Source organism: Catharus ustulatus, chromosome 11 (genome assembly GCF_009819885.2).
Source record: "Catharus ustulatus isolate bCatUst1 chromosome 11, bCatUst1.pri.v2, whole genome shotgun sequence".
NCBI classification, from domain to species: Eukaryota; Metazoa; Chordata; class Aves; order Passeriformes; family Turdidae; genus Catharus; species Catharus ustulatus.
Window position 1 is genome coordinate 1,279,894 of NC_046231.1, and position 23,288 is coordinate 1,303,181.

The 23,288-nt window shown below is 41.7% G+C and overlaps 1 protein-coding gene across 3 annotated transcripts in view; it reads right to left on the reverse strand.

Annotated features, from left to right (window-relative positions):
• Positions 1-23,288, reverse strand: part of CDH8 (cadherin 8) — a 151,788-nt gene that overhangs the window by 83,251 nt on the left and 45,249 nt on the right. For all 3 annotated transcript variants that reach the window (XR_004418989.2, XM_033069377.2, XM_033069378.2), the window contains exon 3: positions 11,620-11,914. Coding sequence is in view for 2 of the 3 variants with exons in the window: in XM_033069377.2 (XP_032925268.1) it covers positions 11,620-11,914 (295 nt within the window). In the remaining variant the exon portion in view is untranslated. The remainder of the gene's footprint in view (positions 1-11,619; positions 11,915-23,288) is intronic.

Genomic DNA, 23,288 nt, shown 5'->3' on the forward strand with positions numbered 1-23,288 from the left:
TTTCACCAACCAAATAAAGAAAATGTTTATGAAATAGGAATCTGTATAAAGAGCTACAGAACTTGTTAACATATGAAAATTACCCACATGAAATATCACTGCATATCTTGGTGTTCATGCAGATATACAAATACATACACACACAAATTGTGGGAATGTTGCATGAGTGTTTAAGGGTTCCTTTACAGATCATATGTCATTGTTTCAACCCTACCTTCTGCACCTGTATTTGAATATATTTTTATTATTCTTATTTATTTATAATTATTTTATTTCTTTATTTATATTTTTATTTATTATTTATAATAAGAGCAGCTACTTCATTGCCAAAGCTCTGTGAGTCCAGCGTGTGGCTCAGATCTCCCAGTGCAGGAAGGTTCTGACCCCAGAGACCCCAGGAAAGACAAACACAGACAGCAGGGAGACAAGGAGGTTGATGGACTCATCCCTGAGGTTCCTTTCCAGCCCAGCAGGAATTCCACAGTTCCATGATTCTGTGAGGAGAGGATGTAAATCCCCCAGGGGTTTGGAGCAGTGCTGCCAGCACATGGTGCTGCTGCTGCCTGGCCTACAGAGCCCACAGGACCCCAGAACCAGGGAAAATGTCAAGGGCTGCTTGGGGAACAGATGACAGAGGGTTTGGGTGAGCTTTTCAGATCTTTCCACACTTAGAGGAAAGCTTGTAAGAGTAAAAAATAATCTGCTTTTTAAGTGTCCAGTGGACCCTTAATGAACGAAAAATGAATGAGGCATTGAATAGCTGACACCCTAAGCAGCGTATATGGGCCAGAACAGCTCACTGAGGGGAAAATGGGCAACTTGTGCTTGCCATGCTGGAGAAACAGGAAGGCCAGCATGCATTCTGCTGTTTCTATGGCAGAATCCAATATGCAATCATTCCTAGAGGCAGAAATGAGAAAGAAAATTTGTGTATGTTACAGATGTAATACTGGTATATTGGTGATGAGAACCGTATAAATACACAGATACAAGACTTCTCTTTATCTTCTGCAAAGAGAAAAACAACAACAAAAGCTTCATTGCAATGAGAAATTGTACAAGGAGGAATAGCTTCCCAAGGGAAATAACAGAATCCTCCTCAGTGAAGAGTTCACTCTCCTGCACAGGATGCTGGAATAATGTATTCTAAGGGAAAACCCTAGAAAGACAGGAAGATGAACTAATGGAGTAATTTGTCTTTCCCAGCTGTAATTTGACTCTAAACAGTAAAATAGTGTGATGCTGTCATGATCTTGTTTATGATGATTAAGGTAAGGAAGAAGGAAAAAGGGGTTATTCATTCAACTCACTTTTAGGCTCAACTGGCTAAATTTGATACCTGGCTGCAGCAGCTGCCTGCTCTACCTGAGGGAGGGAAGAAGACAGAATCATCCTCTTCTGGAATCCTCCTTTTTTGGCTGACCAGAGAGGATCAGAAATTAAACTGACCACCTGATGTGGATGCCTAAATTTCAATCCTGTGACTCCTCTCTCCTGTGGAGAGTCTCTAATTCCAGCCTTCCAGGAGCTGCAAGTGTGTAAAGTGCAAGTGTGGGTTTTTACATTAAATTCTATCACAGAATCCCAAAATCATAGAACCAATAATGTTGGGAAAGCCCTCTCAGCTGTGGAGTCCCAGCTGTACCCCATCCCATCCCATCCCATTCCATCCCATTCCATCCCATTCCACCTTGTCCCCAGCCCAGTGCTCTGGGTGCCACCTCCAGGTGACACCACCAGGGATGGGGATCCAACCCTCCCTGGGCAGTTCCAATCCCTGAGCTCCCTTTCCATGGGAAAATTCCTGCTGTGCCCACTCTGAGCCTACTCTGGAACACTTTAAGGCCATTTAGTCTTGTATAGATCTCTGTCTAAACACCTGTGTGCACTTAAATACTCATATAGACACCTGTAAATATTTTCCGAAATAAACTGCAACTGATATAGTCCATATTTTGTTTTTAATATTAAACATGAGTTAGAAAACATTACTTGCTTGTTTTGTCACTCTGTTTTATGTAAGTAGTTGAATCTAGTCTCGCTGAAATGCACCAAAAAGAGAATTTTCAGTACTTTACAGACTTACAGGAAATGGCAGATGCTACCCTCAATAATTGGTAATCTAAACCAAAGGTTTTAGTACCTAGAAATCTGGCTCAATTAAAGAATCTGGTCTATAATAAATTATATAATACCATGTAGGAAAATGCAAAAAGCTGTTTCTTGGTTCTAACAGGAAAATAATCCTTTCATAGCTTTAATATACTGAGTGATGTTTAGCTCCATAAGCAGGAGAGGTATCCAGACTGTTCTCCTAAATGTTGCCTATTTCTCAATGCAATTTCTGGAGTGGCTACCTTAGGAGGCTAATGAAAGCTTTAAAGAATGTTAATGTCATGCAGTACATGCTTGAGCCAAAATCTCTGCACAAACACACAACCTACCACGTGTGACACAGCAATGTCTGTGCAGATTGCTCATATGCTGCTTTAAGGACATTTTATCATGGGAGGGAAATGGGAAAAACATATTGTATGCAAATGTGTGACTGCAGAAGTGTGAGAGGAGCTGGCTATGCCTGGAGAAAAAGGCAGCCTGAACATGCAGGGAAGGCAGGGAGCTGGCAGCCCCACACCTCCCAGCTGTATAATGAGGGCTGGGAAACCTAATCAACTGCACATTTCACCATCTCTTGTCTGTATAAACTAATTGTTTTGGAACTCTGGTGCTGCCTCTTTAACATAACATCCTGGACTCAGAAATGCTTTACAGCAGAAATACATATTCAGATTGAGGGATATGGATTCTTCCCTGGCAATTATCCTGGCTGATGCTACCTGGGTTTACCTGTATGGATCTAACAAGAAGGGACCTTCTGCCTTTTCAGCTTTAAGGTTGGCAGTTGTTTCTTGCTAGAACTTATGAGATGGTGCCATTAGAGAGCCTGCAGGTATTCCTTTGCAAATTCCCCCGGGTGGCTGTTTGTTAGGATTAGTACATGGTTTGAAACATCACAGGCAACAGCAGAAGGGTAAAATATATTTTATGTTTGGCTTAAAGAATTATGTTTTCCTTTCATCCTTTTTTTTTTTTTTTATTCTCCCTTTAGATATCACCCTCACTATAGAATATTAATTGATATTTGTGAGAGAAGTGGGGAAAAGCTCCTCTTCTGTTCAGGACTTTTGAAAGACTGCTTGTCTCTAATCAATTGACTATTTCATCAGCATTCATTCTGCGAGGCCCCCAGGCAAAGGCAGTAAAATTGGATGATCACTGTACACTGTATTACCAAGCAGAAAAAAAAGGTACTGTAGGTCTTGTTGATTCCAATGGAAGTTTCAGGTTATGGTCAGGTGTATTGTAAAAAAATAGAAATAAATAATAAAACAGCCTAGGCTGTTTACCACAGAAATTCTTTCATTTATGACTTTGTGTGGTGAGAGCAGGAAGGGGCTGATGTCATCTGGCAGCTCTGATGCTCTGCTGTCTTTGTTTGGGAGAGCAAAACCTGGAGTGCCAGCAGCTGTGACCCGGGGTGCAAAAGCAGGGTCTGAAATATTGTCCCCCCTGGGCCACTGCAGGGCCAGCAAAGGGCAGCAGAGCCCTTCTGGGCCCAGGGAAGGGACACAGCTCCAGCAGCTGCCAGGGCTGATTCCCAAGGAAGCCCTGTGACAGCAGGTTCACAGGCAGTTTGAGCTGTATGCATGGAAAAACAAGAGCTGCAGATTCAGCACTTAGCCAAAGACAGCGGTGTCTGCTCAGGGCAGGGTGGGGAATGACCAGTGCAACAGAAGAAAATAATGGATTCTGAATTGCACCCATTTTGCCAAATATCCATCAGAGAGAAGTCTGACACAGGCCACCTAATGAAGAATTTGAGGAGTATTGGTCCCTGATGTGCTAGGGCCAAGTCTTCCTGCTAGCCAGAGGAATAGAAATTACAGTAATCAAAGTTTCTGTGAAAATATTGCCACACTGAACTTAATTTTCTGACCTAGAATTTTCTACCTTGCGCTAAGACCCTGTCTACATTTCCTGTGATGGAAAAAGGTGAAATTATGCTCCAGACCAGTTCTGTGGCATTTCACAGAGCATCAGTCTGGCAGGAACCTGTGCTGCTCCACTTCCTCTCATCCCTCTGTTCTTCACTTGGGCATCATCCCCTGGCCACCTAATGCCACCAGCCAAGCTCTCAGAAAAATGAGATAACACAACTTCAAAGCCTGCAATGCAAACCATACCACTCTTTGAAACACCTTTTTTTTTCCCCTTCAGAATTTTACATTTGGGGAAATTGTGAGAAATCCATGCTGAGAATAGATTTAAACTTGAAACCAGAAGAGAATGCATCAGAAACCTGAGTCAGAGACTTATTTTCACACAGTCACAGAACACAAACACAATGACGCATTTGATATGCACAAATGGAAACGACCACAAAGGATTTCAGAAGCAGAATATCTGCAACAAGGGCAAGATGTTTTTGATAGGAGGCCAGAGGAAAAACCACAGCAGGACAGATTCTTGTAGGTACACAGGACATTCACCTCAGGCTGCCAATATTTCCTCATGATCAACATGTGACAGCTCTGTCTGTCTGCCCCCATCTCAAAACAGGAACACTATGGAAAGAGGAATTTCTCTATTTGGAAGAACTCCATAAGGAACTGTGTCTTCAGTTCTGCAGATTTTTCCTGCAGAGTTCATCTTCACTCTGTGTCATCTGCACAACTTTTCTCTGTGCCAAGGTGAGCAAAAAATGGACAATTTGTGACAAATTTCTGCCAGTGAAGGGAGAGGAAGAAAGGCAGTGCTTGTCTAAGAAACCAGCACACCTCAATAGCTCCTCACCTTGCACAGGTAAGTCAGGCCTTGTTCCTAGGGACCAGACAGTGGCTTCAGAACCTCAGCACTCAAGAACTTCCTGCCATTGGCACAAATGCTTGGAGCAATCCCACCGATTTTCGTAATTCTGTATTGCCAATTAACTGGTTTAGGACAATATAGAGGGGGATAACTAAAGGATCAGCCTGTAAACCCCTAAAGAATATTCATTTCATCGTGGTCCTCAAGCTCATAATGACTCCATCAGAACAGTACAGACAGATAATGACATTTTTGATCAGACCTCATGAGAAATGAGAAAAGCAGAAAATTAGCAGAGCTGTGTTTTCTCAAGGCTCAGCAGCCAGTCAGGGGAAGGAACAGCCTTGGTGTTGGATGTCCTGACCCCTTCCTGAAGGTTGTGTGGGGCCATTTTAAACTCACACACTACCAAAGAAATCTCAATAAAACTCCTTGGTACCACAGCTACTGTGTGTGATTGTGCACAAGAGGAACAGGAGGAGGAACAAGACAACACAAAAATACTTTTTTTTTTTTTTTTTAAATAGATGTAATATTTTACAACATCTGTTGGTTTTTCCCTTAGCTTTTGCACTGCCTTTGCATTCATTCACCCTCTAGGCTAATTTGTACTTGACCCCAGTGCTGCAGTCCCTTTACTCCACAATTTTGTAACAAACTCTCATTGATTTAACAGTCTTGCTCAGTGCCTAAAAAATCAATGATAAAAATCCCAGCAAGAGAGTGTGGTTGATCTTGATAACATTTCAGGTCAGGTTTTCATCACAACTTTCTGATTTGTGAAGTTATTTTATCACTATTCATGTCAGATGTTGAGTGTTGATTTCATATGAAGCAGATTTTGTCCTTTTGCAAACAATTTGTAAGTGAGAGAGAATGAATTTCTTTGGGAGAACCAGAAAGCAAAGCTGCACTATGTACAGTGTGGTCCTAATACGCCTGGCTGGACTAAAGAACTGTGCTTAAAAAAAAAATAATAATTTAAAGAAATATATATATATAAAATTTCTTATCTGCAGTGATGCAATCAAGGGCAAACCTTGATTCAAGGGAAAACATCCCTAAGCAGATGTGCTTGTGCCAAAACTGAAAACTGATATTCTGACTCACCTGAAAACCAAAACCCTTTCCAGCAAAGACCTTTCACAGAAGCATTTAAGGACAACCAATATTGTTATTCTAAGCTTTTTCATACGGATACTATTTTCAAGTGGCAAAGGCAAAAGCATTTCTAGAACAATGTCAGAATTCCACTGTGTGTGCGTTATTATTTTTATGACTGTCAGGAGAAGCCTTAATATTTGGAGATTATTAAAGTTCGTCTGTTTACCTTAATTCAGGCAATTCAGAATTCTCTTCCCTTATGGCTTTTGTTCTTTTCCATCTCTGTCCTTTTTTATTTCACCAACACCTCTTTCACTCTGCTCAGTCGTCTCCTGTCTTTCAACATGACACTCACTGTCTAAACACTCCCAGCTTCACTGAGAGCGAAATCAAGAGATTCAGTCCTCATTCCTCTCCTGGAAAAAGGGATCCTAAAACTCTGCTGTCAGCAGACAAATATCTACTCTTGCTCCCATTACCACCTCTGCATGTGTTTTGGGGAACTGGTGAATATGTGTGTAGCTGAGAAGGTAACACAGACACAGAACATACTCGAGGGAGAGTGTGGGGTTTTTTTTTCCTCTTTTCTCTTTTTTTTTTCTTTAAATAAGCTGCAGAACTGGTTCCAATTACCCTTATGGATCTTCTAAGCTTGCTCATTCATTTACATAATATTCTATCTTCATTGCAGGCATAGATACGGAGCTCATAGACAAATGGGAGAGAAAAAAAAAAGAGTCTTGGGGTTCTTACTCCCAGAAGCACAGATAAATGTTTTTTTTGTTGTTGGTTTTTTTTTTAAGGTTTTAACTTTCTACACCAGTGTGCCCTTTTATGTTGTTGAAAAATGATTAAACAAGATTTACAGAAAATTAAATTATTTCCTATTTGTAATACTTGCTATAATGAAGTAATTCCACAGATTTCACTTTCTGATCTTTGATTCTTTAAGAAAATTAATATCATAATTTAAAAATTAAGGTGCGCAGTTTCAGCAAAGAACATATTCTCCATATACACTATTAGCTTGCACAAGCTTTTTTAGAGGGGGGAGCAGGGCTTATTATGGTAGATTATGTAGGAATTACAGTTAAAAAAAATAAAAATCCATTTAGTTCTCAAAACTTTTCTCTTTTTTCTGGAACGTGCAGGTCTCTTTGCTCAGAGAGGGCAATAAATGATTTGGGAATAGCTGCGAGCACAGAGACGGCCGGCAGCGAGCGCGCGTGGGAGCGCGTTCTGTGCAGACAGCTGAGAAGTGAGCAGCACTCCTCCCAGAGAGAGCCCGGGGTAATTCTGATCCTCCCTGCACCAGGCAGTGGAAGGAGAGCCTGCACATCCCTTTTGTTTCAGCAGGGGAGCAGGATTTTCCAGAGAGCACCAAAACACAGACTAAAAAACGGGCAGGGCACGCCATGGTGTGTGCGGCTCTGGGGCGCTGGCACACACACAGAGCCCCACACGGGCACACAATCCCAGAGCTGGGCTGGAAGGGACCCAAAATCCCACCCAGAGCCACCCTAGCCATGGCAGGGACACCTCCCACTATCCCAGGCTGCTCCAGCCCCAGTGTCCAACCTGGCCTTGGGCACTGCCAGGGATCCAGGGGCAGCCACAGCTGCTCTGGGAATTCCATCCCAGCTCCTGCCCACCCTCACAGGGAACAATTCCTGCCTCACCTCTGCTCTAACCTGCTCTGTGTCAGTTTGAAGCCAGTTTCCACATCCCCATAGTGTTTCATTCCAGTTTCAGATAGCCAAAATAACCCCTGATATTCCTGTAATACTTCTCTTCTAGCCAGGAACATAAGACCAGGTCTAAGGTACCTGCTAGAAAAACTGCATCGTGTTAGAACCTTGGAACAATGAAAGGTTAAAGCCTTCATCTGTATTTCATGCATTGCCTTCCCCTGAGGCCCAAAAATAAAATGCCTTGTACTGCATCCTCATTACATAAGTACTATATATAGAAAGCATATGAGTTCCTCTTCTGTCTCAGAGCAGAAAATTGATATAAGCATTTTGAGGAAAGAAAAGGTTGAGTAGAACTTTGTTTCATCCTGAGTAAGAACACTGCCTAGAGATGCCTGTGTTGTACAAAAGTCAAGGCTGAAATTGGCAGTGGGTGGAGATCTCTTTAAGGGAATTAAGTAAGTGGATAATGGAAGTGAAATACTCTTAGTGGGGGAAAATAATAGAAGTTCCTTGAACTCTGAAAGGAGACAATTTTCTTATAAACATTACAGAAGACTTAATATAATTTTAAGAGGACTTAAAAAATCTTCAAAAACCTTGAAATAATTTACAGAGAATCACTTCCTTCATCTCTTGATGTTGCTGTCTGTGGGTCAGGAGAAGAAAGCAGAAGGAAATAGTAACAGCAACATTAACAAAGGGTAACACTCCCTTCCATTTTCCACCTTGGCATTTGGTTTCATCAGAGATTAGACTTCTCTGCCTTTCCTTCAGAGACTTTACACTCATCCAGGTCCCAGGTAATGCAATCAGGAAAATTCTCTGAGTTTTGAAGCAACAGCAGAGAAAGATTTTGTTTTTTCAACAAAAGAGCAGGAGTGCACATTGGTGCTTCTATAGAGCAGCAGCTTGGAAACCTTCACTCCTAGGGATGTCCTGTAAAACATGGAAGGGCCAGGGACCCTAAGGGATAAATGTGCAAAACTCTCAGAGTTACAGCAATAAACCTCAGACCTGGCAGACAACCTACTGCAAAGCTCTACCACAGAGGTTTAGTAATGCTGACAACCATTTTTGGTGTTAGGACACAGTTGCTTTTGAACAAAACTCTCCCATGCAGCCTAACAAACTGTAAGGATGTGGAACTTTGTCATTTCAGAGGCAGTTTGGTGTCTCTCTTTCCCCCAACATGCCTGGGCAACAAATGAAACATTTTCCTGTGGATCCAGTCCAAATCTCTATTTGCTAAGGTACATCCAGCCTTTGGTCATTTCTGGCACAATCCCCTATAACAAATCTTTCCTAACGAAGTTTTAACTTATAATTCATCTCTCTCATTACCTTTCTTCACAGTTTTCCCTCCTCTTTCACTCTTTATCCATTTTTACTTTACCTCTCTTTCACTGATATTTTATCTTTTATTCTCTTTTATTCCCTTCCTCTCATTGCATTTACCATCTTTTAAACCTCACATTAACAATTATTAGATTTTTACTTATGTCCTGATTAGTTTCCTCTCAAAGTTTTCAGTTTTGTTTTTTTTTCTCCTCCTCTTTACAATGATTACTGCTTGGATAGGGGCCATGTCTTTATCACAGATTATAAATATAGACAGATATAAATTATTTTTATAGTAGGCTTTGTAATCAGAAACCATCTTTTCTTGCATATATCTTTCTCTTTTTTCTCCTAGAATACTACATAAATCCCATTTACATAAGAAATGACAGCATTCAATTTTCCTTCCTCTTTTTCCCACATTCTTTGGTTTGGTTTTGATTTTTAATCTCATTTTATTTAATTACAGTAATTTCACGAATACAAGCCGCACCATTTTGACTAAGATTTGGCTCCCAAACCGGAAATGCGGCTTATACTTAGGAGCGGCTAATATGTGAATAATTTTCTGACATTTACAACCTCAGAAGTGCCAGCCAGAGTACTGAGCCGAGCAGCTGCCAGTAAAAGCCGGCATTTCGCGATTGTTACAAATTGTTATTCTGTTGCACCGCGGGTGGAGCCTGGCTCCCTGCAGGCAGCACAGGGGGCAGGGAGAGAGGCGGGAAAGCTCCCTCCTTCCCTCCTCTGCCACCGCCCAGGGGAGAGACGGGGGGGCCCCGCGCCGCCATTGCCGCGACTCGGGGAGGAGGCGGGGGGCTCCGTCCCCACCCGCCACCGCTGCTGTGGGTGCGGGGGGGGGGGCTCCGACCCTGCCTGCCACCACGGGGCAGCGCCGGGCCGTGGTGACCGAGCCCAGTGGCAGCGGCAGCCAGCCCCAAGCGGCCCCACCGAGCGCCAGCACCGGGCTGGGCCACCCGGCCCCGTCGGCAGCCCCGAGCGGGCCGAGCCTGTGCAGCCTTAGCTGAGCCAGTAAACCCTACCCTGCTGGAGTTCTGTTACTATTTGGCAACTTTGTTGCACGCGGGTCCTCGCTGCAAACGACAGAGCGGCTTATACTCGGGTGCGGCTTATTTATGGACAAAAAACGAAATATTTGCCAACACCCAGAGATGCGGCTTATACTCAGTGCGGCTTGTATTCGTGAAATTACTGTAAGTCATTTGCTCACCTAGAGCTTGGCTGAAATATCTTTTGAAAGCAGCTCCATATTACATTTGTGCTGCTGTATAATTAAAAGTAAATCAACGTATAAAAGCCATGGTTTAGTAAAGAACTGAAATGCAGGCTCGAAAATTCACATATATTTTTGGCACAAGCAATTGGGCACAATGAAGATTTGGAATTCTGTTGGAGAAGAGTTAATTTGAAAGATGAAGCCCCAGGAAATGGCCATGCAGTCAGTACATCACACTTGTATTTGACAATGACTTGTGTAACTCTGTGCTGGGAGTGACAGGATGCTTCTGGCTCCTCACATTCCTCCTCTTTTCAGCTGAACAAGAGAGAGTGAGTGGTGTTTTTGAAACTTTGTGATAGGATGCTGCTTCATTTCACAAAGAGCCTTGGCACTCCTTCAATTACCTTGCTTTGACAGATGCAGACAAATCACTGAAATGCACATCATCCTCAACCTAACACTAAAATGCATTAGAATTCCCTCTGCATTTCATGGCCAGATTTTGCTGCCATTGTTTATGCTGAATTCTGATATTGCCCTGAAATGGATTCTCTTGGTTTGGTGGGTTTGCCTCCCTCTGGCTTCAGTGGTAGCTAAAGAGGAGCTGCACTCCTGGCAGTATCAATACCTGCCTCTGTAAGGATATGCACTTGCAAACACAGGAAAAACTATGCAGAAAAGATCCTAATTTATTAATCCATGAGGAAACAGACTCACACTAATCTGACAAAATGAATAAATATAAGTAAAATATATTAAGAAGATTATGTTCTTCTCCTTTCTCTTTTCTGCTTTCACACAGTTAATTTCCCTTTTTACCATTTTTTTCCACAGTTTTCTCTGCTTTTTCCTTCCATCATCCACGCAAATCCTGTGGCTAATTGGTTAAGTCCACTCTACAGCCTAACCATCAATTCCCAGACGCAGCATCTTTCATTTCAATGTTTTTCCCTGATTACAGTTGCACTTAGAGGAAAACAAATAAGTATGTATCAATGCCCTGCAAGAGTAGGAGAACAACAGATAATTAAACATCAACAAAATATCAATAGGATGAGAGACCATCATGCTGGAGCAAATCTTGATAAATCCTTCTCAATAACAATACTCTAACTGCAGTGTCAGAAGGGAAATATAAATTCAGCCCATTAAAGTGTTGGTCAAAACAGACACATTAATACAGCTGTTAGCCATTTCCTTACTGCTGAGGGACACGGCTATTGTGCTGCAGATTAAAGCTTGGGCCAAGAGAAGATTTGAAAATATGCAAATGAATGCTAACAACACAATAAATACCTTAGTATTCATCACCAACTCAACAGCCTCCTGGCAGGGCAGGGCTGTGGGGCGCCAGGGCTGTTCACACATACGTACCCACAAGAGACATCTCTGGCACCGAGGCATGGTAGGGGCCCTCCACAAACTCAGGGGCATTGTCATTGATGTCCTGAACCTTGATGATGAACTCTGAGGGGGGCTCCAGGGGCTGGTTGGTGTCCCTGTCCACTGCCTGGGCTGTGAGAGTGTACTCAGCCTTCTCCTCCCTGTCCAGCCTCTTCATGGCGTGGATGTCTCCAGTCTTGTCGTTGATGACAAAGATGGTCCCAGCCCCATCTCCTGACAGGATATACTTGATTTTGCTGCTGCCAGGGTCCAGGTCTGTGTGCAGCTAAAAGGGGAAAACAGAGAAAAAAAAAGGTATTTTAGAGACAAAAAAATATATATATACAGAATTTCGGGTTTTCTTTTGCTTTGGTCCAATGTTACATTTTGTCAGCTGTTCCTTTGTGCTTCAATCCCAGCACCAGTGATCCATAGCTCAGCTTGAATACACAGGGAGAGCAGGGATTTGTATGCATACCAATCAAAAATGGATGCAATCATAGGCATAATTAGACTTTCTATTTAAAAAGCAGCTATTATATATATTTTAAATCCCCATTCTAAAATGTAAATGCCTGCAGAACCATTATCAGCCCCAATGAGCAAGTACAAAATGTCCCTAACTATAAGATCAAAGGGTGAGGGAAGGGTTAACCATAACATGTGTTTTAATCTAACTTCTTGTTTTAAGTTATTACTTTCATCTTATTTCCAGGTGACTGGAATGTAGTTGAACACTGGCGTTTGTGGAATCTTGTTACAGACAGCAGTCACAGAAATTAAGAACTCTATCACAATTCAGATCTTCTCAGAATTTAAAAGGTTCTAAGATCTTTATTCTAAAAGTATGTGCCCTGGTAGAAAAGCCCTTGCATACATCTTCCCATTCTCCTCAAAGCCCCATCAGAAAAAAAATTGTATTAAATTTGTATTTGGTTTTTCAAAAAACAAGAGCGGATTATAATAAACTGAAGCAGTATGAGAAATAGATTATTTTTCAAAATTTTTTAATTAATTAAAATCCTGGGGCCAAAGGAATTCTATCAATCTTTTGTAGGCTCAGAACCAAATACTGACTATCAGATTATTGCCAATAATTTCTAAGTTGTGAGAGGGAGAGTGTGAATTGGTTGGATCATATGTATCACTGTCAAAACATTCAAAAATACAGGGTAATGACTTGAAGGCACAGTTATGGGGGTTTAAATTGGGTTTACTGTGAGGTCCTACACACTCAATATGATCAATAAGAAGTGAATAACATCATTAAAAATGTAACTTGCACCTATTATTATTTATCTCTGCCTCACAAAAGACAGTCTGAAGGAAATATGTCCCATTTGCTTAGGTTGCAACATGAGTTACAAGCAACTCTAAAGGCTTTTTCCTGTTTGCTCATTTTGGGCAGACGGCTCAACAGAAGCTGTGGCTGGTTATGCATTTTACTCTCAATTGATAGCAGGGCTTGCCAGGGCCAGGCAGCAGTGTGGTTTCATTTAAGAGCTTGCATTAGGATATTAAAATCAGTGCGAAAAAAAGGCTTGCAACACCAGCTATGGCCAAACCAGAGGGAGATTCTCATGTCACCAGTGGCTCTGCAGGTCCTGCTGCCCAGAACTGGTCACAAACAGTTGTATTTACAACTCATCTGTTCAGGAATTCAGCTTTTCAGGAGCTGGGAAAGCTCAAAGCTCACTTTGTCACAATGACAGCAGCCAGGGCTGATTTCTCTGCTGATCTGGTTTGTCACAGACACAAAATCCTGGCCACCAGCGCATTCCCTGCTCTGCAATCATGCATAACTCCACACGAGGTGTAAACTCCTCCTCTCTGCATCACCGGGCAGCATTTCATTACAGCACCATTGTTTTAACAACTTTTCCAAAGCACTTTAGCTGGGGATGTGTGTGACTCAATCCAGTTCACTTTTCCTACCCAGCCCACAGGAATTACACAGAGATGTCAAGAGACAGCTGAGTTCCTTCTCCAAAAGTTCAGTCTGCTTTTCTTTTTGCACCTGCCATCAGCTCCTGCTGGAGAACAATCATTTACTGAGCCACTGCCCTCCCCTCCTTGTTGGTGTCACAGTTTGGTCTGCTCAGAAAGTTAACACAACTCCGTCTGCCTTGAAGATTATTGTCATTATTACCCTTATTTTCAGGGCCCCAGAGCCTGTAAAGATCAATCCAGAATCTGCATTTTAAACAGGTAGTTTATAATCTATAATTTTATAGTAATTTATAGTAATAATTTTATAATAATTTCTAATCTATAATTTTTATAATTTATAGTCTGTTTGTTCCCTGAATAAAACCCATCTGGCATTAACATTACATTGACATTAGCATTGCAGAGTTAGTGCTGCAATATCACAGCATTGTCTGGATACCCACAGTTCAGCACAGGACCTGGGAACATCTCAGCTCACCCAGTCACACCAAATGTGTAATCTGAACTTTTAGGAATAAACCAGATATCCCACACAGACATTTGAGAAGGCTCAAACCTTCTCAAATTTGCTATTTGTTAATAAGTAAGAGAGGCTGTCTGTTTAATCTCAGGTTTTACCCATAATATCCAACAGCAGCTATGGTTCATAAATCAGTTTTGGTAGATTTTAATGCAGAGCTATAAAACCTTTGCAGTTCTAGAGAAATACCAACAGTTAAAATGATCAAAATGTCTATGATTGCCATTAATCATTTCCTCTAATAAATTAAATTCCATTGTATCAAATGCAAGAATTGCAATTTGCTAGTCAAATACTGATATTTGAAACACTATAAAATGAAGAGTTAAACAATAAACAAAGTACAAGAGATAAGAGCATTTTATAACATTAAAGTTGAAACTAAGTCTGATGAGTCGAAGATCAGTTTTTTGCACAAAGATTTATAGATTTTTTTTTTTAGTTCTTTAATGAAAGAAAACAAGACATAAATGTGGCATTTGCTACAATCTATGGGGAGCATCCAAACTGGCCTAAATAATTAAAATAACTTTTCTAGGTTTTGAAGTCTTTACACTCTAATATCAAAATATTATAACAAATGACCTATGGAAGAGCCACTTCTTCAAAATCATTTTATTGTTTAGATTTAAGATTAAGACATCATCACCTACTACAAAGTTATATCAGACTGAAGTCTTAAGTCAGATAGCACAGCACTTTCCCCAAGTAGTATTTCCTCTCTTCCACTAGACTTGAATGATAATTTTCTGAAGAGTCAAGCTTCAGCGAGCTGTGTTCGTGTGAAGGGTGAAGATCATTAAACACATAATTATATAGGATCTAGGAGAGTGATAGAAGGGCATAATGAATATGAGACACGAATAGTGCTTTCTGCTCAGAAAGCCTCACAAATGTAACTATGACACTGCTTTCCACATCTGCAGCTTTATTTGCTGCAGCCATGCTTGAAAGATGACCTTTTTCAGAGCAACATCCAGCTGCAACAAGAATTTCTGTTCAAAGCAGAAAATGTCTGTATCTGCCCCAATGCCCCACTGCTAGAGAGCACCCCAAAAAAACCACACAAACACATTTACTGGAGAACTTCCTCATGTTCAGAGAGAGGCAAAATCACTTCCATTATGTGAGACTCACTTCATTAGACTTCAAAGGAAGTGAAATCTTCTTCCTCAATCACTGCCCTGCCCATGGGACTATAAATCCAAGCATCTCTCCCTCTTAAAGCAGCAGCTGTAAGCCCATCACCCAATTCATGGATTTATGGAGACAGGAGTGACTTTGGGCCATCTCTGAGTTTTAATGCTGATTCAGGAGCCTTGTATCAATACCTTACTCATAGCTCCCCTGTAGCCTCAGCACAGATTTTTTTTTTCCTGAAAAATGAACTTCATTCCAAAGGAAGCCTCAGATTAAAGCAATTTCTAATCTTTAATAATTCCTTTGCTGCTCTATCTGCTAATACAGATGGCAATCAATGAAGCCAGGACTGGCAGGAACAGTACACACTGGTGCTGCCACAAAATTAACATTTTTTTCACTAATGACCAATGAACATCTAAAAGTACTGGCAACACCCTATCCAAGGGTATAAAACACAATCATAGTCTTTCACGTATATGTATGGAAAACATGTATCATTAAAATCCATACCAGAGAAACTGCAGAGATGAAACTCATTCTTTGAGCCCCTACATTCTGCAGATGCAAAAGTGCCATTCTGCAGTGAAACACAACTCAAGGAGAGTGGGATTGTTATTCAATTTTCCTATTCCACAACCCTTTGTTCAGCATATTTTAAACTAGGTTTTCTTAGCAAGTATCTGGCTCCAAACTGCATTTGCAGCCAGGGATTTGTTATAAATGAGAGACAAAAGTCTCGATTTTTAGCAAAATTTGCTTTATTTTATACAGACGGAGCAAAGCAGCGCTGGGGACACATGAGGGGTCACTGCCCACTCCACACTCCATCGAATCTTGGTTTGCAGCTTCTTCTTATAGTGTGGTCTCTCGTTGTAATCAATAACTTTTATTTTCTTGCTGTCATAATTTTGCCAGGCAAGCCGTGGTGGCCGAAATAAACATTTGTGTAAAGTCTCTGGGAGTCAGTCTCATAGATACCATCCGGTCTTGGTAGATAAAACCGGCAGAAATCGGGAAGTTCTGGTGTTTGTAGACAGGCAGTCATTGATAAAACAAAGGCAGGAAGTCTGATTTTGCAAAATCTATTGGACTATTGGAAAGTCTGATTTTACAAACTGGTAGTAGATACAAATTATTTAGAAACATAATATTCATAACAGGGGGATTTAAAATAGAATTATTAAATCACATTTTCTTTTATCAAGTGTCACTTCGGACCTTAGTATTCTGGTTTATACAAACCTCAATACTTTAATGATTAACACGAATCTTTTATCAATTATCACAGATTAAATGTATGGACAAAGGCTGGGAGGGAGGCTGGAGAAGCTCCTTTGCAATTCTGAGCAGATTTAGGAGTCTCCCCTGCAGATGGGAGCTGTCTCACCTGCTCTCACTCAGCTACCTGGCACACCCAGGCAGTCACAACAACAGGTTGCTCAGCACAAAGAGTTCCATGTGTTCACCATCAGGAAAGTGCAGAATGCACTTGGGGCTGGGCCATGCCCAGATGAGCAGAAAGCTGCTGATTTTGCTCTGCAGGAGGATTGGCCACTTCCAGCCCTCCCTGGTGTGTGGTGCTGATGCACAGCTTGATACCCATTATAGATCCCTCATGACTGGGAGGACCTGTAATCCCATTTTCCTTGTACCAGTAAAAAAAAGCATAAATATAGAGGTAATTCATGTGGGGGGAAATCTACACATTATGAAAATGCTCCTGGACATTTTTAATTAAGGCAAGAGAAGGCGATATTATGTAGTCAAGTTTTTATTTGAGTTTGTTAGAAAGTAATTAATTCATCCTCATGTAATTACAAGGGAATTACCCTGTCCTTGTTTCAAGGGAAAAGGAATCATCTGCCCTTAAAACTTCATTTTAAAATTTGCATCATCCTTCCCTATCCTAACTCTGGAATCTTTTCTTTTGAGGGTGCTTCACTGATTTTCACCTGATGTTTCACAGACACAAGCACAACTCACCAGCACTGTCCTAATGCTTCAGGTTCTTCTTCTATTTTTTACCGTTGCCTTGCAATAAAATTCCTCATTTATGAGACAGACCCCATTTAATGGACTTTGAGATGGAATTTTCAGCTTTTTATGACTCTTTTTCTGAAACTGCTGGGTTCTAAGAAGCTCTCACTCATTCTGTGAAAGTATGGAAGAGCTTTGGTGACTTTTACAACCATTTTATATACATATATCAAAAAACTGTATGGTGGGCTTGAAATGCTTTCAGGAACTGTAATGCACCTTACTCTTTGGGTGTTTCTTTCCTAAAAATTTGAACCTCCTTAGGAGTTACAGAAAGCTTTTTTTGTGTATTGTTGGTGTGCCTTGACACATCATGGACAATGAACATGTTTATTGTGGGTTTAAAGAGTCATTCCTAATTCAACTATTACAAGCAGATTTGATTCACTTGCACACAACACAGAATTAATAAAGAGAATTTAATTTCAATTTAATGGAATCTTTCATTTTCTCCATGGATAGGCTGATCCCATCTTTAGTAATGGGAATTGTAAGTGCATAATGGGGAAGAGGAGAATCAAATATTCTGCATGATTATTGAGGGTAATGACAAATTGGGGCACAGAGTTGATGCTCTTGACACAATGTCAGTCCTTGGAACACCTTCAGAAGGGAAGCAGATATGACAAAGGTTCCATTTAATATCCAAGAATCATGTAGGTTGAAGCCTCTGGAGTAACTGTCATAAAACATTACTGCTCAGACTTCTCAGCTGCAGCTTCATAGCCAGATTCACAGGGAATTAAAGCAATAATATCCCTAACAATTTCATTTAAGAGTGTAATCTCTGCTTTTGTCTGCCTCAGTTTCCTACCATGTCATATGAGTATCTTTGATTCCAGATGGCTCCTTTTATGTTTCTGTTTATTCTTTGCTACTGCTTTTTTATTCTATTTGATTTGCTAATTCTGTCTCTGTTTATATTCATGCTGCAACTGTGCACAAATGACTTTTCATTGCTTACCTTTTGGTACCATCCCAGAGTACACTGGCATGAACTGCTGTTTGAAAACTGCAGACAAGCCTGGGTTCTACCAGTCAGGTTATTTGAATCCATTGATTATGACCAGCTGATGTAAGGGAAGAGCTCAGGAACCTCCCTGAATCTTGGCATTGGTCCCTTCTGTATCATGTATGGCCCTCCTCACCAGGATGATTTAACAATCTTTAATATCTAATTTTATTTAATGTCTTGGGAGAAAAAAACAACATAGCTCTACTTGTTTTTACAGGTGAGAGAAACAGAGGGAGAGAAACCCACATTCAATCTCATGTAGATTCACATCAGGAAAAAAACATCCAGACCATGGGACCACTCAGGCCATTCTTAGCTTCATTTATCTCCAGTTAGTCTCGACATGAATTTGTAATCAGAATTTTTACATATTTCTGGTGTTGTTTCACTGTTGTGCTCCCCTGCCAGGGTAACATCCCAGGAAGGAGGAAACCACATCCCCAGATGCCAAACCTTCCCCAGCTCCTCAGGCTGTGATGGTGACAAGGACAAGGTGCTCTGCTCCCACCAAACCCCGCTGTCAGGCTGACTTTTCCTGTATGTATTGCTTACATACCTTGCTGTTTCTGACTCCTTATGTTGAGCCAGATGATAGCTGAAGCCTTGTGTTTTCCTAGCCCTGGCCTTGGCCCTTTCCATTTGGGAATACCATCTGTCTTCCCTTCTGTCCTGAGCAGGCACCTGACCCTGTCCCACCTGGCCTGGCGCCTCCAGTCCCTGCTCTCCACAGCTCTTTAAGTGTCCCGTGTCAAGTGGCCTCAGATGGCTGGCACCTTTTTGTAGCTGGCTCTCTGCCCAGCTGGGAGCTCATGCAGCTATTTCTGAGCCCAGACTGCTGCTCCTCTCCCCTGCTCCAGCACACACCACTCCTGCAGGCAGCTCTGGATTTTTTTAACCCAGCTGCTCCTGACACTTGGAAGCATGTGATGAAGCTGTGCCATGCTGCCGAAGAGGAATCCTTTCCCATCTCATTTACTTCCCTATTATTTCATCTGCAGAGAACATGGCTCACCACAGGAGATCTGAGAGCTGGGCATAGAGAGCCTCAAAAATTGCATGCAGCTTTAGTCTTGTAAAACATATTCCCTCTTTTGTGCCTTTATGGGGGGAAAAAAGTATCTGTCATCTCCCACTGTTTGGGGTCAGGCTCTTACATTAACAATTCCAGTGCTTCAGGCATCATAATTAACAGTGCCTCCTCCTGCACTTGTCACTCTTCCCAGCTCAGTGACAGAGCAGCAGAGCAGAGTTTGCTCACTCCTCCAGCTTTCAGCCTTGGACACAAACCATGCTGCACTTCCTGCTGCATGTGAGGCTTGTGAAGCCTCCAGGAGTGGCTTCAGAGAACTCTTTCCTTTGGGCTGTCCATTTTATTGCCAGCAGAGGCTAACTTGATGAGCCACCCTCAACACAGACGAAATATGGAGATGGCTGTACAAAACCACAAGCTATAGGAATTTCCATTCCACAGGCTAGGCTCAGCAGAGCCCAAATATATATATATCCCAAATCCTACTCTGTTGTTCATTTAATTATCATCATCTTATTCACTATGTCCTGAGCTTTTCTGCTGTGCTGTTTGAGTTGTATTTTATCTTTTCTCCTTAAAAGCTTATTAGAACTTGCCAGGCTTCATTCTCAGCCCCAGAGCTCACTGCAGATGAGCACCAAGACCTCTTTGTGCTATTGAAATGATTTCCTCAAGTGAATGTCAAAGCCATATCTCAGAATACATAGTCTTTGCATTGTAGAAGAGGAATAAAAAAGTTAATCATTACGTAGGCTCAGCAGTAATTTGAAGGCTGCTTACAAAACCTGCCAAACTAACAAGCTAGAGCCTAGATCTGACAAGGCACAGAAAAGTACAACAGGCCAGAATGGTCAAAGGGGAGAAGGTATTTATATTTAGTTAAGCATATTTAGTTGTCATGATTTTAAAATCCTTCAAGGCCCTGCTTTCAGCTGCTTTCACCAGCCTGGCTTCTCCTCGTGTTTCACTCAAAGTGATTGGGAGGGTCCCAGAGATAATATATTTAATCTGTCTTCCTTTTTAATAGAAGAATTTCAAACCCATGCAGGATGCCTTTTGCTAATAGTATTTAATAAAACCAGCCTGAAAGCAGTAAAATACTTTTTTTTTTTTAAAAGGTAATTTTTCAACTTTAAGATTACTGCTTAACATCCTTCACTGTCTGAACAAGGAAGTACTGTCTAAAACCACATAAAGTGTAAAGCTGGCAGTGCAAATAGAAAGCTCTTCTCTAGCAATTGGCTGTCAAACACAGCTACAGTGCAGAAATATAAACATCAGCTCTGCAGCCAGCTCGAGCTAAAATTGAAAGCTGTTGAGAAGGTAACAGTGAAAGAAAGAGAGCTGAAAAATTAAATTGTGGGTACTTACATATTGCTTCTCTTATAAACTATCTGCTTACAGGTGACAACATGACTGATTTCTAGTGCACTTACACTAACCTGTGAACTGTTCACAGGGGTGCAGTAGCAGTGTTTTCTTACTTGAAATATCTTTCAAATTACTTAGGATGGGAAAATAAACACAGCTAGGAAATGCTACAAAACAAACTCCTTATGAGATGTCAAACAAACCAGAACCAGTTCTCCAGAGCTGCTCTGTTTGCAATTACATAGCAACATCAGAGTGTCATACATCAGAATAAATAGATGTAACATGAGGATAATTTGATTATTTCTCCCTCTTTTCCTGCAGTCAGATGTTTATTAGGGATAACTCATGCAGAATTGTGAGTTATTTGGAGGAACCTGGTTGAAGCTAGTTATTATCATTTCATGCAGTTTCACAAGGAGTTATTTGCCTCATCACTTCTGTGGTTTTCAAAGCTTCCTAATGTAACTTCCCATGCATTTCCACTAAGTCATGCATTCCTGTGAATTTCTTACAAATGCACTCGCAAAGGTTATGTCTCTCCTAATGTGATCAATTTGCAACACCATTAAATTTGAAATATTCCTTAAACCACCAGAGAAAGATCATAGCTTCTGCCTTTGTTAATGCTTTTCTGGAAGAATTGAACGGAGAGAGGATGCATAAACCATTACACATCAGCAGTATTAAATATGCAGAAACAAACCACTGTGCCTGCTCCAGCAGGGTTTCATTCCTGGTGATGTATTACCTCTGATTCTCCAGCAACTTGTATGGAGCCCTGCAGTCCCCTGCCCAGGACATCTGGAGACTCAGGTCTTGGGAACAATTATCACCTTTTCTTGGCACATCAGATAACCCAAATTGTTTCAAAGGAAGCAAAATTAGCAGTGCTATGACAGTAAGTGTGGGCACTGTTCAGAGTACTTATGTCATTTGATATAAATACCTGAGCTACCTGTGACTCCAAACATCCAAAGTTTGGGGTCAGCATCCCGTCAAAAAAGAAAAAAAGCTCTGGCTCAGCATGGATACAGCCAACTTGTACACAAATCAGTTCCCCAGGAGGTGGAAGTGTGTAACATATGTCAATCTCAAAACAGCCACAATCCATATAGACTTAGCAATGATTTAGTCTAGACCTTTATCCAAATTGTCTGAGCTCATGGAAAGACTCCTGTGGGAGGCTGCAGAGACATCTGTACTAATTTAATGATGGCTGAATCACTGTGGGTTTGCTCTGCCCACACAGGCTGGGGAGAGCTCATAGCACTGTGAGGAGGGAAGAGCCAAAATCCCACATGGCCCTGGCCCCATCCTGCTGCTGCCTGCCAGGGTGAGCAGCTGTCCTGCATTCCCCTCTGCTGGGCTGCAAGGACAGCATGCTCACTGTGGAGAAGACAGGAGGCAAAGAATCACAGACTCAGAATGGTTTGGGTTAAGAGGGACCTTAAAAATCATCCAGTGTCACTCCTGCCATGGCAGGGACACCTCCCACTGTTCCACTGTCCCACTGTCCCACTGTCCCTCTGTCCCAATGTCCAACCTGGCCTTGGGCACTGCCAGGGAACAATTCCTGCCCAAAATCCCATCCATTCGTGCCCAATATCCCATCCAGCCCTGCCCTCTGGCACTGGGAGCCATTCCCTGGCTCCTGTCCCTCCAGCCCTTGCCAATTGTCTCTCTCCATCTTTCCTGCAGCTCCTTCAGGCTCTGCAAGGCCACCCTGAGCTCAGCCCAAAGCTTCTCCTGTGCAGGTGAACAATCCCAGCTGTGCCAGCCTTTCCTGCCAGCAGAGCTGCTCCATGCTCTGCTCATCCTGGAGCCTCCTCTGGGCTCTCTGCAGCAGCTCCAGCTCCTTGCTGTGCTGGCCCAGGGCTGGGGCTGCACTTGAGCTATAGAAGGCTAAATAATGATTTCAAATACACAGGATATGTATTCCCCCTCCTTCAAAGAACTGATCATCAGGCTGCCCACTGGAGAACTTAAATTCCATAAAGGGAACACCAAAAGGGGGAAACAGCTGCATGAGGGAGATCTTTGAAGATTTCCAAGGACTCTGCTGAGGTTTCTCATAAAATGTATGCTCAAGATATAAAAGCCCACAAAAAAAAAACCACCTTTAAAAAGACGAGGAGCAGCTACAATATTGAGAAGTGGAGTTCCTAAAAGATCCAAATCATACCCTGGATACAAGAATGAAACAAAATCCAAATATCTTATGAAGGTTCTTGCTATTCCTGCTGGAGCTCCTGAGGAAAATCTACTGAGAGCACCAAATGGCAGCCGGGCAGGGGCCAACTGCAATCAGTACTGAGCTGTAAATAATGGTTATTAATTACTTGTACTGCAATAACACATGAAGGTCCTTGCTGTCACAAGGACTCTCACAATTGTGTGCCACAGCCTTCCCCAGCTTACCTCACTCTGTTGATGCAAAAATAGTAAATGGGATTTTTCAAGGAAGAATGAACCCAAAAATACATAATTAAAAAAAAAATAAACAACTTTCTAAGACATTGGCTAATTTCTGCAATTGCCACATATGGATTCAGTATGACTCAAAAAAACCAGAGCTGAATGCCTTCACAAAT